At 53.6% G+C, this 15,989-nt stretch overlaps 1 protein-coding gene across 4 annotated transcripts in view; it reads left to right on the top strand.

The window, feature by feature from the left end:
* Nucleotides 1-15,669, top strand: part of MARCHF8 (membrane associated ring-CH-type finger 8) — a 103,635-nt gene extending 87,966 nt beyond the window's left edge. For 2 of the 4 annotated variants that reach the window (XM_058671077.1, XM_012930780.2), the window contains 5 exons: nucleotides 10,277-10,359; nucleotides 10,594-11,424; nucleotides 13,026-13,206; nucleotides 14,764-14,911; nucleotides 15,250-15,669. In XM_058671077.1, the coding sequence (XP_058527060.1) occupies nucleotides 10,277-10,359; nucleotides 10,594-11,424; nucleotides 13,026-13,206; nucleotides 14,764-14,911; nucleotides 15,250-15,554 (1,548 nt within the window). In that variant the 3' untranslated portion in view covers nucleotides 15,555-15,669. The remainder of the gene's footprint in view (nucleotides 1-10,276; nucleotides 10,360-10,593; nucleotides 11,425-13,025; nucleotides 13,207-14,763; nucleotides 14,912-15,249) is intronic. The other 2 variants (XM_058671078.1, XM_004598652.2) reach the window with 1 other exon arrangement.
* The last annotated feature ends 320 nt before the right edge of the window (nucleotides 15,670-15,989 follow it).

Below are 15,989 nucleotides of genomic sequence, written 5' to 3'. Positions count from 1 at the left end.
ACAAAGCAGGAAAAGGCAAGAATTAATAGTGTCAAAGACGGAAAAGGGAGCATAACAACAGACACCTCAGCCATACAGAGAATAATAAAAAACTACTACAAGTAATTATATGCCAACAAATCAGGAGACTTTCAAGAAATGGATGGATTCCTGGACTCATGCCAACTACCAAAACTAAATCATAAGGCTACAGAAAATATAAATAACCCTGTAACTGAGACAGAGATAGGAACAGTAATTAAAGCACTCCCAACAAAGAAAAGTCCAGGCCCAGATGACTTGTCTGCTATATTCTACAAAGCATTCCTAGTGGAACTGACTCCAATGCTTCATAAACAATTCAGAACAATTGAAGAGGAGGCAATCCTTCCAACCTGTTTCTATGAGGCAAACATCACTACCAAAGCCAGACACACAACAGAGAAAGAAGGTTATAGACCAATATCCTTGATGAACATTGAGGCTAGAATTCTCAACAGAACTCTAGCCAACAGAATATGAAAGTACATTAGACAGATGGTTCAAACAGACCAGGTGGGATTTATTTCGGTCATGTAGGGATGGTTTAGCTTAAGCAAATCTATCACTGTGATACACCATGTCAAAAAACTGAAGAATAAAAGTGATATGATAATCTCAACTAATGCAGAGAAAGCATTTGATAAAATTCAACATTCCTTCATGCTGAAACCCTAAGCAAGGTAGGCATAAGAAGGAACACTCCACAACATAATCAAAGCAGTTTATGAAAAACCCAATGCCAACATCATACTGAATGGGGAAAAACTGGAAATGTCCCCACTAATATCTGGAACCAGACAAGGATGTCCACTGTCCCCACTGCTGTTGAACATAGTACTGGAAGTACTCAGAACAGCCATTAGGCAAGAAAAAGAAATTAAGGGAATTCAAATAGGAAAAGAGGAAGTCAAGCTTTTCAGATGATATGATTCTTTATGTAGGGGAATCCAAAGAGTCAATGAAAAGATTACTGGATCTTATATGAGAGTTTGGTAAAGTGGCAGGGTACAAAATAAATGAACAGAAAGCAGTGGCCTTAGTGTATGCAAACAGCTTCAAGGCTGAAAAAGAACTAATCAGCATGGTACCCTTCAAAATAACAAGATACTGAAATACCTAGGAATAAACCTAACTAAAGATGTGGAAGATCTCTATGAGGAAGATTATAAAACATTGAAAACAGAAATAGAAAACCTCAGAAAGTAGAGAAATATACCATGTTCCTGGATGAGTAGTGCCAATATCATCAAAATGGCCATATTACCAAAAGAAACGTACAAATTCAACATGAATTTCAATCAAAATACCTAGATTATTCTTCACAGAGCTGGAAAAAAGTGATACAGAGGTTCATCTGGAAGCACAAAAGACCATGAATAGCCAGACTATCCTGAAGAATAAGATCTTAGCTGCAGGGGTCACAATCCCAGACCTTAGGACATATTATAGGGTGGTAGTAATCAGGACAGCCTGGTACTGGTACGGATGAAACAGAGGAAGACCAGTGGAGCAGAATAGAAACATCTGAAGCCACGTACAGCCCTCTAATCTTTGAGAAAAGAACAGAAAATAATTCAGGGAAGATACAAGGTCTCTAATAAATGCTATCGGGACACTTGGATAGCAGAACTAAAAGACAAGGTCCCCACCTCCCACTGTACACAAAGATCAAATCTAAATGGGTACAGGACCTAAATCTACACCCAGAAACCATTAAACTTCTAGAAGAAAACATAGAAAGTACTCTACAAGATGTAGGCACAGGCAAGACTTCCTACAATATCACCAAAAGCAAAGGAAGTCAAGACCAAAATAAGGCATCTTGATTGATTTCAAGTTTTCGCAATTATTGATTGCAATGAATACAGGGTTGCAAGTTGCTTTCTCATGTATCAGGTCCTTTGGATATATTCCTAGGAGTGCAATTGCTGGGTCATATGGTAGGTGAGTTTTAAGTATTCACCATACTGACTTCCACAGTGGCTGTACCAGCCTGCCTTCCCACCAACAGTGGAGTATTGTTCCTTTTCCCCGTATCCTCACCAGTAGGTGCTGTTGGTAGTTTTCTCTCTGTGAGCCATCCTTACTGGACTTAAGTGGAACCTCAATGTTGTTTTTATTTGAATTTTCCTTATTGCTAGGGAGCTTGAGGAATTTCCCATATGTCTGTTGGCCATCTGTATTTCTTTGAGAAGTGTCTGATCATTTCCATTGCCCATTGCTTAACTGGTTTATTTCTTTTGTTACGGTTATGTTGGAGTTCTTTGTATATCCTGGATATTAGTCCCTTGCCCCTATGTAGTGTGCAAAGATTTTGTACCACTCTGTTGGTTGCTTTCTTACTTTGATGATTGTTTCCTTTGTTGTGCTGAAGTTTCTTAGTTTGAAATCAATGCAGGTAGTGGGGTGGGTGGGGAGGGACCTCAGGGAAAGGGCGCAGACAACCCTAGAACCTATGGAACTATATCATAAGAAAATATACATTGATTAAAATTTAAGAAAAGAAATAGGGCAATGAGTTGGTGGAGGAGGGCGGCCTCACGTAGTTGTTGCTGCTCCATCTGTGGCAGGAGCCCTAGGCCACCTCACCCGAGTTGTCACAGAGCACAGTTTTTGCCCTGTGGCTGCCCTTTGGCAACCTTGGGCACACCGGGTGTTTGGTGCTGCTTCCTCACGTGGTCACAGTTGGAATTTGGTAGACTGTTAGGCCATCTGCTTGGTGCAGATGCCTGGAGGTGGTGTGGGGGAGCAAGTTTGGCACCGTTGCTGGGAACCCCAGAGGCTTTCCTTGCCATTCCCTCCCGGGGCCGCTTGCCAGGGGGAGGTGAAGTTGGCAGAGGCTAAGTGGCATGTGGGCTGGTGTGTCTTGTGGATGTGACAGTGTTGCTGTGTGTTCAGATGTCTCAGTGCTGGGGACGGAAGCCCCATCAGCAGCTCATGGGGTTTAGAGGTGTCTTGATCTCACACCAGGGCCTCTGCCTTGGGGGTCAGCTCCTTCAGCAGGTGTCCTCCAATACCTGCCATGTTTTCACCACACACGGTGGCTTCCACAAAACTGTCCTGCTCCAGACCCAGCTTCTCCCATGGCCTTGGTGGGTGCTGCTGGAGAAGCAGTGGGAGGAGAGGCCTGTGAGCTGCTGGTTCCGCTGGGCAAGGCTGTGGGACAGGGGTGGGGAGGTCGGGCTGACAGGGCAATGGAGGTGTTTCAGGCAAGGCTGTGGGACAGGGGCAGAGAGGCCAGGGTGGCGGTGGGGAGGTTGGGCTCACAGGGCAATGGAGCTGTTTCAGGCAAGTCTCTGGATCAGTGCTTAGATGGGCCGTGGGTGGGCTACTTTCCCTGTCACTTTCTCTAATTCACTCAGCCTTAACTGTGAAGTCAGGGCCACTTTCCTGGCCTTTGGGGTTCCTATTAGGTGCTGGCTCCTGGACCCAGGGTTCACCGTTGGCAATTTTGCTTACCTTGGGCCAAGGCTGGCCCAAGTAGCCTGGGCGGAAGCAAACTCTCTTCCTCCCAGGTGGGTGCACGATGGTGAGCTGAAGTTAATCTGCAGGGGTCAGAAGTGTGTTCTTCGTGATGGAAGTGTGTGTCCCTGGGGTGGAGGGAGGCGCACCTCAGCTGGTTTTGATGTCTGTGGCATCCCACTGGATTGGTAACCTGAGTTTTAAATCATTAACCCCTCAGTGGGTGATGTGCTCAGTGGAGGGTCCCTGGGACACGGAGGACTTTGGAGTCCAAGGCCAGTGCTTCTACCCTGAGGATCCTCTCAAAGGCGGATTTTTGGTTGTTGTTGGAAGTTAACTCTTTCAAGGAAGTTACAGAAGTTAAAGGCTGGTTTGAGTGGGGAACAACTTAACCCTTCTTTCGTATAGCTCCTGGTGCTTTTGAGCCTTGCCACGTCTGTAGTTTCTGGGCCTGCGAAGCCCTCAGTGCTCAGGGTGGTTGCTCATGGCTCAGTGAACTGCAGGCAGATGCCAACTGTGGGAGAAGCTTGGAGAAAGTGCCTTTGACCACGGACTCCAGCAGCGATGTTGTGATGGGTGGCGGCGGCGGCTGTGCTACGTGTCTAACTGTAACCCATGTCGGTGCTGCCAAATGGAGCGTGCTCACCAGTCATTTACAGTGGAAATCATGTTGGCCTTGAGACATTCTCATCCTCCACCCTGGCCCGTGGGACCTGGGCTGTGTGTCTGCCCTGGGCTGGACAACTATAATCGCTGCTGGAGAAAGCTGCCTCTTGCACAGCCCTTGGTGCAGGGTCACCCAGTGTTTCTCACAGCAGCCACAGAAGGCCTCTCCTCCTTTAATTGTGGTTCTTTTGTGCAGTTGAATGTGACCGAGGATTTATTTTTGGAAGTCAGAGTCTCGTAATGAAGCATTGGCTTAGACAGAATGACTTCTGTGCTCACCAGGATGTGCAGACACATAATCCCAGCCTGTACAAATCAGGATCCCAGCCCCGAGTGAGACAGGACCAGGTGCAGGGGCAGAGGGGAGCAGACGGATGTTTTTCAGTGTGAGTACCTTTAGCAACTTGCTGAGCCTGGTTAGTCGGGTGTCTAGACTGCTCCCCAAAAGCCACCCTACCCCAACGCCCAGGACTCGTAGGTGCAGTGTGGTGTCCTTCCTGTGTAGCCCGGTTGTCTGTGACATCGTGAGATCATCTTGGTTGGTACACACAAGTCCCATGGAATCCTATGAGTCCTAAAGAGCGGAGAATTCTCCCTGGCTGGTGGCAGAAGGGGCAGTTGGAAGATGAATCGCCCAAGTGAATGTGGGGATGGGCAGGGCCCCTGTGTGGCAACCAGCGATCTGTCAGGTGGAGTGGGATTCAAGGATGCCAGCCGCCAGGCAGGTGCGTCCTTCCCCAGGGTCTCCAGGAGGGCTCTTCTCACCTTGGCATTCCTTAATGTGTACTGGTATGTGTTGCAACCGAACCTGGCTCAACTCACACTCTGTTCTGGTGCTCAGACTCACCAGCGGTTGATGTGAAGAGGTTCAGCCTGGTCTGCCCCCAATCCATGCCATGTGTATGCCAGTGGGATAATTTCCATAGCCAGTGTTGGGCTGTTTCCTGTTGTGCTTCTTGCGCTTACCTGCAGGGTCTGTGTCCTGCCAGAGGAGTTGCCCAGGCTCCTCCATCAGAAACTCTCCCAGTGGCAGATTTCACGCATACCAGGGGGTCCTGACTGGTCTTCAACCCCATCTGGTTCCTACTGTTGGATGTTTCAACCCAGCCACGGCTCGTCCATACCCCCATACAGCTCACACATGGTTCAGTAAAGGCTGAGACCTAGCCTAGTCTGTCACACATTTCCCTTGGTCCTGCAGAGCACCAGATGGTGTTGGAGTCTGGCTCAGCTTGGTGCTTCCAGTCCCAGTCCACACTTGTGCCAAGTGAGATTACAATCGTATCCTGATCAGAATGCAGCCCCAATTCCAGCCCATGCGCTCCTTGCTGGGAAACTCAACCCAGCTAGGGTGTCCCCTTAGCTGCCCAACCAGGCCTATTCCCAGCCTTAGATCATGTGCAGGCCAGTGGTTGCTCTGACTCAGCTTGGCAGAGCCCCTAACTTGTCCTGGCCCCTTAGATGCTGTGGCTTAGCGTCCCTGTCTCACGCGGATCAGTAGGTGCAAGGACCTACTTGGCATGACCTAGGCTCCAACCTGATTTCTGTTGTTTCTTGTGAGTTAAGGTTTGTTCAGCCCTGCCCATTCTGCCCCCTTCCAGTGGCAGCCCAGCCCACTCCTCATCCTGTTTTAGGATGCACATTCAGGTGCTGCTGCCTTGACCTGCCCTGACTGTTGTGGGTTCCTATACTCGTGTGTGATGGCAGGTGGCATGGTCACACCTAGCTTAGTCCATCGTAACTCCTGCTTGCGAGCTAACCAGGGGGACTTGTATTTCCACAGGGTTGGGCCCACACAACCCCATAGAGTCTATCCCCAGACCAGGTTCTCTCACGTGCTGGATACAGTCTTGACCCTGCCAAATGTGACCACTCCACCACTCCACCACACAGTCGGGTAATGGTACCCAACACTGCCAAAGAGGCCCCTATCCATAGCTTTGGTGAGGGCTGGTGTGTGGCAATCAGTGATGCTCTATGCTAACAGCCCATCTCTATATTTCTAATTGGGCTGGTGAATCTGTCTAACCCAAATTGTCTTCTGGATACTTCCTCCAAACCACCAGGTCTCAGTCCCCACGCATGCCTGAAACTCATGACCCTGTCACTGGGAATCACCCAAAATTCACTTCTCACCTACACTAAAACTGACCTTAGTCATGAGTGTCCCCAGGCAACAACTACATATCTTAAAAACCCCAGAGTTTGCCAGCGGGCGGCCAGCAGGCAAAGCCTGGCACCACTTGATGCACTGGCCGCCCAAGCCCGAGGACTCGTTCACTGCCTTCCGGCAGTGTCTTTGACGTGAGTCCCCAGCATTGGGTCCAACCCGGCAGGGACATCCCCCACAGCCGCCACACTGCAGGGAGCTGCACTTGCCCCTCCAGACCCATTCTTAAAGCATAAGGCAGGTGGACTTTCAGGGAAAGGATGGTGAACATTGGAGGTTTGTGGGTGTCGGGGCAACTCAGCAGTGTTGTTGCTGCTGATTGCTTGTCCTTGTGACAGAGATCAGGCATTTTCATGTTTTAGGGGTCACCTGTCTGCCCTTTCCCACTTTTCTCTGGGGTCACTGATCTGACTGAGGGCAGTTTGAGATCAGTGGTGAACACGATCCCTCTCACCCTCCCGAACCAGTCCTTCCTGCCTTGATGCCAAGCAAAGCCAACTGCACTTTTTCTTTGTCCCCGCATTTGCTAGGGGTCCAGGACCACAGATGTTTACAGGTAGCTTTGCTGGCGAATGCTGAGGAGGCCTGTTGGGGTTTGCTGTGGAGAAGAGGGGGAGGCTGGGCAGCAGCTGTGTAAGGGAGCGAGCAAAGGGAGCGGTATGGGAAGGTGTGGTGTGCTGAGCTAGCCTGCCAGCCCTGCTCCTAAGGGCCACCTTCTTGCAGGTGGAGATGGGAGTGGAGCTGATTACTGCCAGGGCCCCACATAGTCTGAACAGGCTCATTGAAATGGTTTAAAAGAGGGGAGCTCAAAGGAAAGGCAACACTCGAGACTGGTCTGGGCAGGATTGGCTATGACCGTGTCAGAAGAGGGGATTTCTAGCGGAATTGTTTTGTCTTGAGGTTGCTGTACATTCCTTCTCATGACTGGAAACTTCTCTTCTGAGAACCACGGAGAACTTGGGAGGGACTAGGGCTGCGTTTTTTGGCTTTGCCTGGCTGTTCTGCTCCTAAACAGCAGCAGCTTCTGCCAGGCCTTATGGAGTCCTCATGGAAAAGAGAGCAGAGGTGTGCTTGGGGTTCAGTGTTGTGCAGCCCCGACCCTAGGGCTCCCTGCTTGCCTGCCCTAGTGTGGGCTCAACTTGCCCTGATTCCATACCACAGTGGTATGGAGGCCACCTCTGCTTTTCGCTCAGGCCAGCCTCTCAGACCCTTGCTGGTTGACTGGTAGATTTTGCTCGATTTGAGACCCCTAACAGGTCACTTTTACTCTACATGTGGATGGGTCCTGAACTTAAGGACATGTGCAGCTGGTGATGGGAGCTTCTTAAGGGAGCTGGTTTTCCTGCTGTTCTCAAAGCAGGAGTCAGAGGCTGTTGCACTCTAGTAAGAAGAGTGGTTCCGTCTTGGGAGGCTGGCTGAGCTGGGACGTCATGGGCACAGCGTGTCCTGCTGTGTTAGATGGGACTGGAGCAGAGGATGCTGAGGCAGGTGAAGCGGTGCAGATCCATGCTGCCAGCTGCAGTGCCCTCTGGCGTGCTGCTGCTGTCTCGTTAGCCTTGGCATTGGTGCCAGTACAGCCATATCTGTGTGAACTCACGGGATGCAGCTGAGACAAGAAATGATGGGCAAGTGAACACAGGTCCTGCCATGTGTGGGGATGGTCTGGAAGGCGCTGCTGGCTCCCAGGCTCTGCCCTCCTCCCCTGGGACTTGGCCTTACCCCTGTCCCCCACCTCAGGTATGCAAGGTGCGACCCACACCCCTGAGTTCAGAAGGGATGAGAGACCATTTCTGTTTTGCTTGCAGTCTGAGACCTGTCTCCTTCCGGGACATGGACCCTGGCTGGGTGTCCTTCCCCTGAGAAGATGCCCGCACCCTCTCGCAGGGTTTGCCTTCCCTTCAGAAGATAGGGAAATATGCTTGGGTCAGTGAGGGTCTTTGCGCTTTTGAGGACTACAGGGAGGGAGGTCCCAGGGAAATCTCCATCTTCTGTCCCTCAGAAGGGGCAGCAGCATCTTCCTAAACATCAGTCCCCACAGTGCTGGAGAAGAGGCCGCCCCGTGGCAGGGACAAGGCGGTGAATGCAGCTGCACATCCCTTCTTCCCTCTAGGGTGGGATGGTGGCAGCCTTGACTTCCCTGCAGCCTCTGGTTTGGCCTACAGATGCTGCACAGAGCTGGTAACCCTGGGAGGTAAAAGGAGGAGCAAGAAGCTGAGGACAGCTGTCAGTCTCAGAGCAGCCTTAAAACCAAATGGCTACGATCACACAGACTGCGGGAGCCTGGGGATTCCGGCCTGTTTCCCTGGTGCTTCACAGTGAATTCCCCCAGTAGCACAAAGCCTTGGGCACTGACCCCCGAGACAGGAGCCTTCATGGCCTCCCTGGGAGGAGGGTACTGGAGGACAAGTTGACTGGTGCTGTGTGGCTTGGAGGACAGTGCTGCGTCTTCCTTCTGGTTCTGGAATGCCCTCCCTGTGTTTCAAGAAGAGTCTTAGTAAGGAGTGAAGGGGATCTTGGGAGATGTCTTCAGTGCTGTGACCATTATTGCCATATGAACGTCCAGTTGGATAAGAATCATGGGTGACTCAGAGGCTGGATGGTAATAGAGCGGCACTGCTTCTCTTCACCCCATCCCATGGTGACTTCCTGGACTAGGTATGTGGAGGACAAATGGGCTCCCTCACACTGGCCAGGAAGACAGAGTCCTGGGGAACGGCCCAGTCAAGCCCTTGTGGGTACCTGTTTGGTGGGGGCTGGCTGAAGCCAGGAGCCCATAGGTCGAATGCCAGGCTGGGTCGAGTGCTGACCAGGAGTGGCACCGAAAAAAGGGGTGGGGCCCGTACCATGGGTCAGCAGTTTGAGGCGCTGCTTGCATCACCAGCATCCATATTGGAGCACCAGTTGCAGGCCTGGCTGCTCTGCTTCCTGTCTAGCTTCCTGCTGCTGTGATGGACCTGGGCCACCTGAGCTGGCCTGGGGGCAGTGGATGGGAGGGTGGCACTGCTTGTGACAGATTGAGCAGTGTTGACCTGAGGTTGGTGTGGGTGCACAAAGCAGGAGCTCACTCCTTCCAAGGAGGGAGAAGTTTGTGTGCACGCATGTCCCACCCCAGCTGGCAGGGGAGCCTGCTGGCCTTGCGTGGTGGAATTGTATCTTTAGGCTCTCTGCTCTCTCTGCTTCCCATTTCCTCCCTGTTTGTCTTTGCCTGCTGTGGGTTCTTCTTGCACTTCCCACCAACTTGGGCACCCCGCAGAGGCCCCATTCTGCCCTGTAACCTTTCCCCTCCACAGTCTTCCCAATTTTCCTAATTAACAATTCCAAGTTTAGATCTCTTGGGAGCCTTCTGTGCTCAGCTTTCTCCTCGGTCCCCAGCTGAACTGTGGGTTGGTGGCGTTGTGGCGAGGCAGTCTTCCGTTTGTATCAAGAGCTGGGACAGGACAGTGAAGTTTTGTGGACCAGAGGTGTCCAGACAGCCTGCCTTGGATAGGGTCACCCTAGGTCCCAGGGGAGAGCGCGGCGTGTGGAAGCGAGAGGCTGGCACTGTGCAGCTCACCCGTCTCGTGTTTGCATGGCACCTGATGGATAGGTAATACTTGGTTTCCTGACTCAGATATGCGCCACGTGAACCTGAGATGCCTAGGGAATCCTGGGCAGTTTCAGCTGCCACATACTGGCGGTGGCATTGCCTAGGTCCAGATACAGTGCCCAATCTGTCGCAAGCAGGCCCCCACCGCCACTGCCCCCAGGCCAGCTGAGGTGGGCCCGACCCATCACTTCTATCCACAGATGAGAGAAGCAGTGCTTTGCCCAGACTTGCACACCCTTGATGCATGCTCCTCCCTGAGCAGTGGGAAGGGTGGCTCTTGCTGGGTTCTGCACGCACTGCAGTTCAGAGAGGCAGTGTGCGCTGTCTTCCCTGGCTCCTTCCTGGAACTGACGGAAGCTGTGTCGTTGCAGGCCGTGAGTCCTCCGTCGGCCTCAGCTCCAGTCTCTGCCTTCTCTCGCACTTCGGTCACACCGTCCACCCAGGACATCTGCAGGTAATTCTCTGCTTGCTGCCGAGGCTGCCAGGATCAGTGCGTGTCCCCCTGGGTGGCACTGGTGTCTGCAGGGTCTCCATACCCCAGCTGCTTGGTCAGTCTGCTGTTGGGCCAGTGTCACACGCTGCTTGTTCACGAAGCTGCCCCACAAGTCTCATTTCTTCACTCTGATGTCTGTTCTTCTTTAAAATTGTTTTTACTCTCTGTGCTTTTATCCCACTGTTCGGCATGCAGTTCCAGTGCAGTGTTTTCTGAGTGTTGTCACCACAGTCCCGTGCAGTCGGCCGTTGTCTTGAAAGCTGCTCCATGCCGGAGTTCTCTGACAGCAGGGCTCCCTGTGACAGTTCTCTGTAAAGACACAGTACAGGCGCCCAAGCGAGATGCCTTTGGTTCGGAATGGGTGCAGGCCTTAAAGCCCACTAGGAATGCGAGAACAAGAAGAGCACTGAGATTCTCCAAGTCCCTGAACGATGTTGGGGAGAAGGCCCAGGATGTGCTGGCAAGTTTGGACTACACGGAGAGAACCTGCTCGGAAGGCCGCCTGCCACTCCCTCAGGGCCCCTGTCTCGGGATGAGCGGGTTCCCTCTCAAGGACCGGAGGACGCCCAGCCACAGGCTGCGGGCCGCTCCCTGGCACTCCTGCTTTTCATCCCTGTCTGCCTCTGAGGGGGATGCCGGCAAGGGCAGTGTGCGTGTCCCGCTCCTGGATGAGTCAGCAGACGGCCAGGCTGTGTCACGCAGCCGGAGGCTGCTCCGCTACCTGCTGTCGCTGTCCCGCGGCTCGAGCGCCAGCAGCCTGCACAGGTTCCAGGAGCTGGAGAGCTGTGTCCCTGCCCCGCGCACCGCCAAGGCCTCCAGTGGGCTGGCTGGGAGCATGGGCTTCTGCTCTGACGACATGGGGGACGACGATGTCTTTGAGGACAGCACATCCATCAGGCTGACGGGTGGGGTCGCGCGGGCACCCCTGTGTTCCGTGGAAAAGGACAGTGACCTCGACTGTCCTTCCCCCCCTGCTGAGAAACGGCCCCTCGTGTCTCCTGAGTCCGCATCAGGGGATGCCTGCAGGTTGGTTTGCCAGAAGCTGCCACCCCGGCTGTGCCTGTGTGCACCTCCGTAGCCCCCTTTGCTCTAGTGTGTGAGGTCCCAGGAAGGTGGTCATAGCCAGTTGGGGGTCCGTGTTTCCCTCTGAAGGATGGAGTATGGGTATTTGAAAGCTGATGTCTGTGAAATGAGTCCTGGTAGTATCCCAGGTGGTGAAGGAAGAAGCTGTGCCTGGCGAAGGCCAAGCTGACTGCTCTCAAGGAGAGATAAGTAGACTTTGCTTAAAGAAGCTGGAAGAAGGAAGATAGTCTCTGTAGCCTTCCTGCTCCACGGCCCAGGCCTCCCTACCCAGCCTCTCTGCCCGCTGTCCCCACTAGCATGGAAGTGGCTCTACCCAGCTGCTGGCTTCTTCCAGCCTGTCACCCTCTCTTTTTCCCTCTCCTCTCCCCCTATTCAACACAGCCATCTCTGTCTAGGGCCATCCTCCACTTCCCACCTTAGATAACATTTTATGCATCTGAGAGACAAAAAGAACTGGAGGTTCATCCTACAACTCTGCCCAGTTGTTCACAGTGGCTAGAGTGGGACAAAGGCTAGGGCCGGGCCAGGAGTCGGGTATCCCACCATAGGTCCCCTGTGTCGGTGTCAGGAACCCAGTTGCTGGAGCATCACTGCTGCCTCCCAGGGCCTTCTTTGGCAGGAAGCTGGAGTCGGGAGTTGGTGTGTGGAATTGGAGCCAGGTGCCATGACCTGGGACCCGGGTGTCTTAATTGCTAGGTTGAATGCCAACCCCTCCAATATGCACTGTTACCATCCCTTGTGCATCGTGCTGATGCAGCCTCCCAAGTCGCTCACAGCTTGCTTTTTAGCCATTCTTGGGCCTGGCCCATTCTGACCTTGGCCCAGTCTTCCCTGCTTGGTGCCGGCTGTTCGTTTTTTTCTGGCGGTTGGGTCAAAAACCTTGGCACTGATGCAGACCTCCCAGGCTAAAGCCTGGCTCCTGTAAGGACAGATGTCTCGTCCCTGGCAGCTGGAAAATCCCTTTCCTTCTGAAAGATAGTTGGTCCTTTGAGGTTAGTGGCCATGTCCTGCTGCTTGGTTCCTTGGAGACCGTGGACACTTAGGATTCAAAAGACATCATTGCAACACCTTTTCCTGGTGAGTTTTCAGTTCCTGGCGTGGTTCATTCACTGAGCGATGGAGGAAGTGAGTAGTGGCGTGTGAGTGAAGTTAGGGACGAGAGCTAAAAAGCCAGCTCCTCGTCTTTGTCATTAGTTGTGGTACACTTGGAAGGTAGCTCACTGGTTTCGCCGGATGTGGAAATCCTCTTAACATCTTCTGTTGGGAAGACGGCTCCACGCTGTGTCTGAGGAAAGCCTGTGAGTGTTTGTTGAGACTTGAGCACGCTGTCGTTGGCTGTGTTGCTTCCCCCTGTGCCGCATAGACCTCCCACGCCTTTGTGGCAAGCAGGCACGTGGTAGCTGCCATGGCCGTCTTCATTGTGTGTGTGTATACCCACGCGCCGGTGCTGCTCGCCAACCTGTGGTGTCTGCATCCCAGAGCGGAGCGGGCTGTGGGGGATCGTGGGGCCCTTCTGGCAGTGACCACCTCTCCTTCTGATGCAGGATCTGTCACTGCGAGGGAGATGACGAGAGCCCCCTCATCACCCCCTGCCACTGCACGGGGAGCCTGCACTTCGTGCACCAGGCCTGCCTGCAGCAGTGGATCAAGAGCTCGGACACACGCTGCTGCGAGCTCTGCAAGTATGAGTTCATCATGGAGACCAAGCTGAAGCCTCTGAGGAAGGTGTGCATGCAGGGGCAGAGAGCCAGGGCCTGCTCACACGGGCTGGCTCCAAGCCGCGGGGTTTCAGGCCTTGCGGACCCTCAAGTTTCCTTGCCTTGTCTGTTCCTCTCATGGCCCTGCCCACAGATGGTCACGTGACGCTGAGTCCAAGTTTGTCCTTGGTGACAGTTTTGTCACGTCTGTCCCGAGGACTGCATATCGGAGTGAGTGGCTCTCCTCAGGACCGGGCCCATGTGGCACAGAGTCGATCTGTCTGCACCCATAGGGGCCCTGCTGGCTGGGGAAAGGCAGCTAAGCACAGGCCCCCTTGAGCGCACTGCCCCTGCTGTGAGGAACCCTGTGCCTGGCCCTGTCCTGCAGTGGTATGCCCAGTGCTGAAGGCTCTGTTGGGAAGCACAAAAGACTAGCTATACCCGTCTCAAAACCTGAGCAAGAGAACTGCAGGGGAATCCACTTCTAGATGGCAATGCAGGGACACGCATGTCAGATGCTCAGAGAAGGCAGTGCTGCTGTGGGCCTCCCTTCTGCTGGGCAGGTGCAGTGGTCGTGGCCTCATGGGAAGTTTGGGTCTCAGCAGTTCTGGAAGCATTGGTGAGACTTGGAGGCCAAGAAGAAGAGGTTGGGGAGCCTCCATATCTGTGGGAAAAAAACACACAGCCAGAAGGAGGAGGTGAACTCTCTGAGTCAAAAGAGTGGAGCTGCAGGTGTCCTGGGATGTAGCCGGGGTCTGTGGGTACAGAATGCAGCACCGGGAACTTGGCAGCCGGAGGTGGCGGGACATCAGGGGAGGCAGGTGCAGACTCCTTTAACAATGGCTGGCCCTAGTAATGCCTGCTAATTCTGGGGTACCATCTGTGGGGATCTTGCAGCACCAGGGGTTTTTCTGAGAGGCTCTGTTTGCAACAGGACCCATGGAGAGCCCCTTGGAGCAAGGCCTGGCTGGAGTTGGAAAGCGTCCCCAGAGCGTTCACACTGTGTTCTTTCTCTCCACCTCTCTGTGTTTTCTTCTGATTCGGAAGCTGGTAGATGAAAAAGTCTGGCTATTTGGAGTAATTGTATGAACTCCTAGCGGAGAAGGGACTGGCAGAGCCTGCTTGTACCAGGAACTCTTAGCACCGATCCCAGGCTGTTGCTGCAGAGTTGCAGAGGACCAAAAGAGTGAGCACCTTCTGCCATTCACCTTCACCACGTGGCCATCTGCCGGTGTGTCGTGGCATCATCAATCCCCTTCTGCTCATCCGTGTCGGTCAGCAAGGCAGGGCCACGTAACATGTGCCACGGGCTCTCGAGCCAGTGTGTCCCCATCAGGACCGAGATCCTACACTCCTCTGTCAGGCCATTCGAGATCAGCCTGTGGGAGTAAGCAAAGAGGTGCGAGTGGTGGTTGTAGCCTCATCTCAAGCCCAGCCTCTGTCCATTGCCTGCAGCCTGGTTCAAGTGCTTTGACAGTAGCTTTGGGTGTTTGGGGCATGGTTCATCCAGGTGGGCAAGGGTGGGTGGGGGAGCAGGTGTTCCCCAGCTGCATCCTCATGCGTGGCATGCGTGCTGTCTTTGCAGTGGGAGAAGCTGCAGATGACGGCCAGCGAGCGCAGGAAGATCATGTGCTCGGTGACGTTCCACGTCATCGCCATCACCTGCGTGGTCTGGTCCTTGTACGTGCTCATCGATCGTACCACCGAGGAGATCAAGCAGGGGCAGGTCACAGGTGGGTACTGCAGTGGGCAGGTGAGTTCCAAGGGGGTGCTTGGGAGCGGATCATTGCACCATTCAGACCAGGGATGCCAGGATTGGGAGGTGGTAGGGCCAGTGAGCACCAGGTCTCCTGTGGGCAAGTTGCTCCTGCTCTGGTGGCCATCTTTGCGATCCAGTGGGAAGGGATCGAGTCTCCAGGACTGCCTCTTGGCGGAGCAGAGTGAAGGGGCCAGGCTCTGCTCCTCCTTGGCTGAAGCAGGATCGAGTGAAGGAAGACCCTGCCGGCTCTAAGGGTTAGGACCCTCAGGCGTCAGACCTACTGATTGGCCGTCTGTGCTTTTTCCCTTGCAGGGATCCTGGAGTGGCCCTTTTGGACTAAACTGGTGGTCGTGGCCATTGGCTTCACTGGGGGGCTGCTCTTCATGTACGTTCAGTGCAAAGTGTATGTGCAATTGTGGAAGAGGCTCAAGGCCTACAACAGAGTGATCTATGTTCAGAACTGCCCAGAAACTAGCAATAAGAGTATTTTCGAGAAATCGGCACGAACAGAGCCCAACCTGGACACCAAGGATGGACATGGAGCCTGTCGTTCCGACACAAACTCTTCCTGTTGCTCAGAACCCGAGGACAGTGGGGCAGAAGTTCTCCACGTCTGACCGCGAGCACCTGCAGAGGCTGCCATCTTCCTGGAGCTGCTGGCCATGGCTCGCTGCCCATCATGTCCTTTTCTTACGTCCTTTAATAGCCTAGGCTGCTGGGCAGGTGACTGTTGGCTAGCGGCTCCTCTCTCTGAACCCTCCTTGGTGGCCCTCTGGGAAGCCCTCCTGTGAGCAGGACTGGGCTGGGTCCCCTCTGCTGAGGCTGCGGTGTGGGAAGGGAAGGTCAAGACCACACACAGCCATCCTGGGGGCCAGGTTGAGTTACCCATGGGTTCAGGCAGAAGGAGGGAGGAACACACCATGCCTGATGGCCGAGTCTGGATACTGGACCAGGCCATGGGTGCAGCCGACCCTTCCCACACTGGAAATGCAGGGATAGAAGGGAGGGGGAGGGAGGCCGACCCACCCCTCCAGGCACATGCTCCTGCCACA

Source organism: Ochotona princeps, chromosome 13 (assembly GCF_030435755.1).
Source record: "Ochotona princeps isolate mOchPri1 chromosome 13, mOchPri1.hap1, whole genome shotgun sequence".
Classification (NCBI taxonomy): domain Eukaryota; kingdom Metazoa; phylum Chordata; class Mammalia; order Lagomorpha; family Ochotonidae; genus Ochotona; species Ochotona princeps.
Note: the sequence above shows the minus strand (reverse complement) of the source record. Positions and strands in the feature narration are given on the sequence as shown.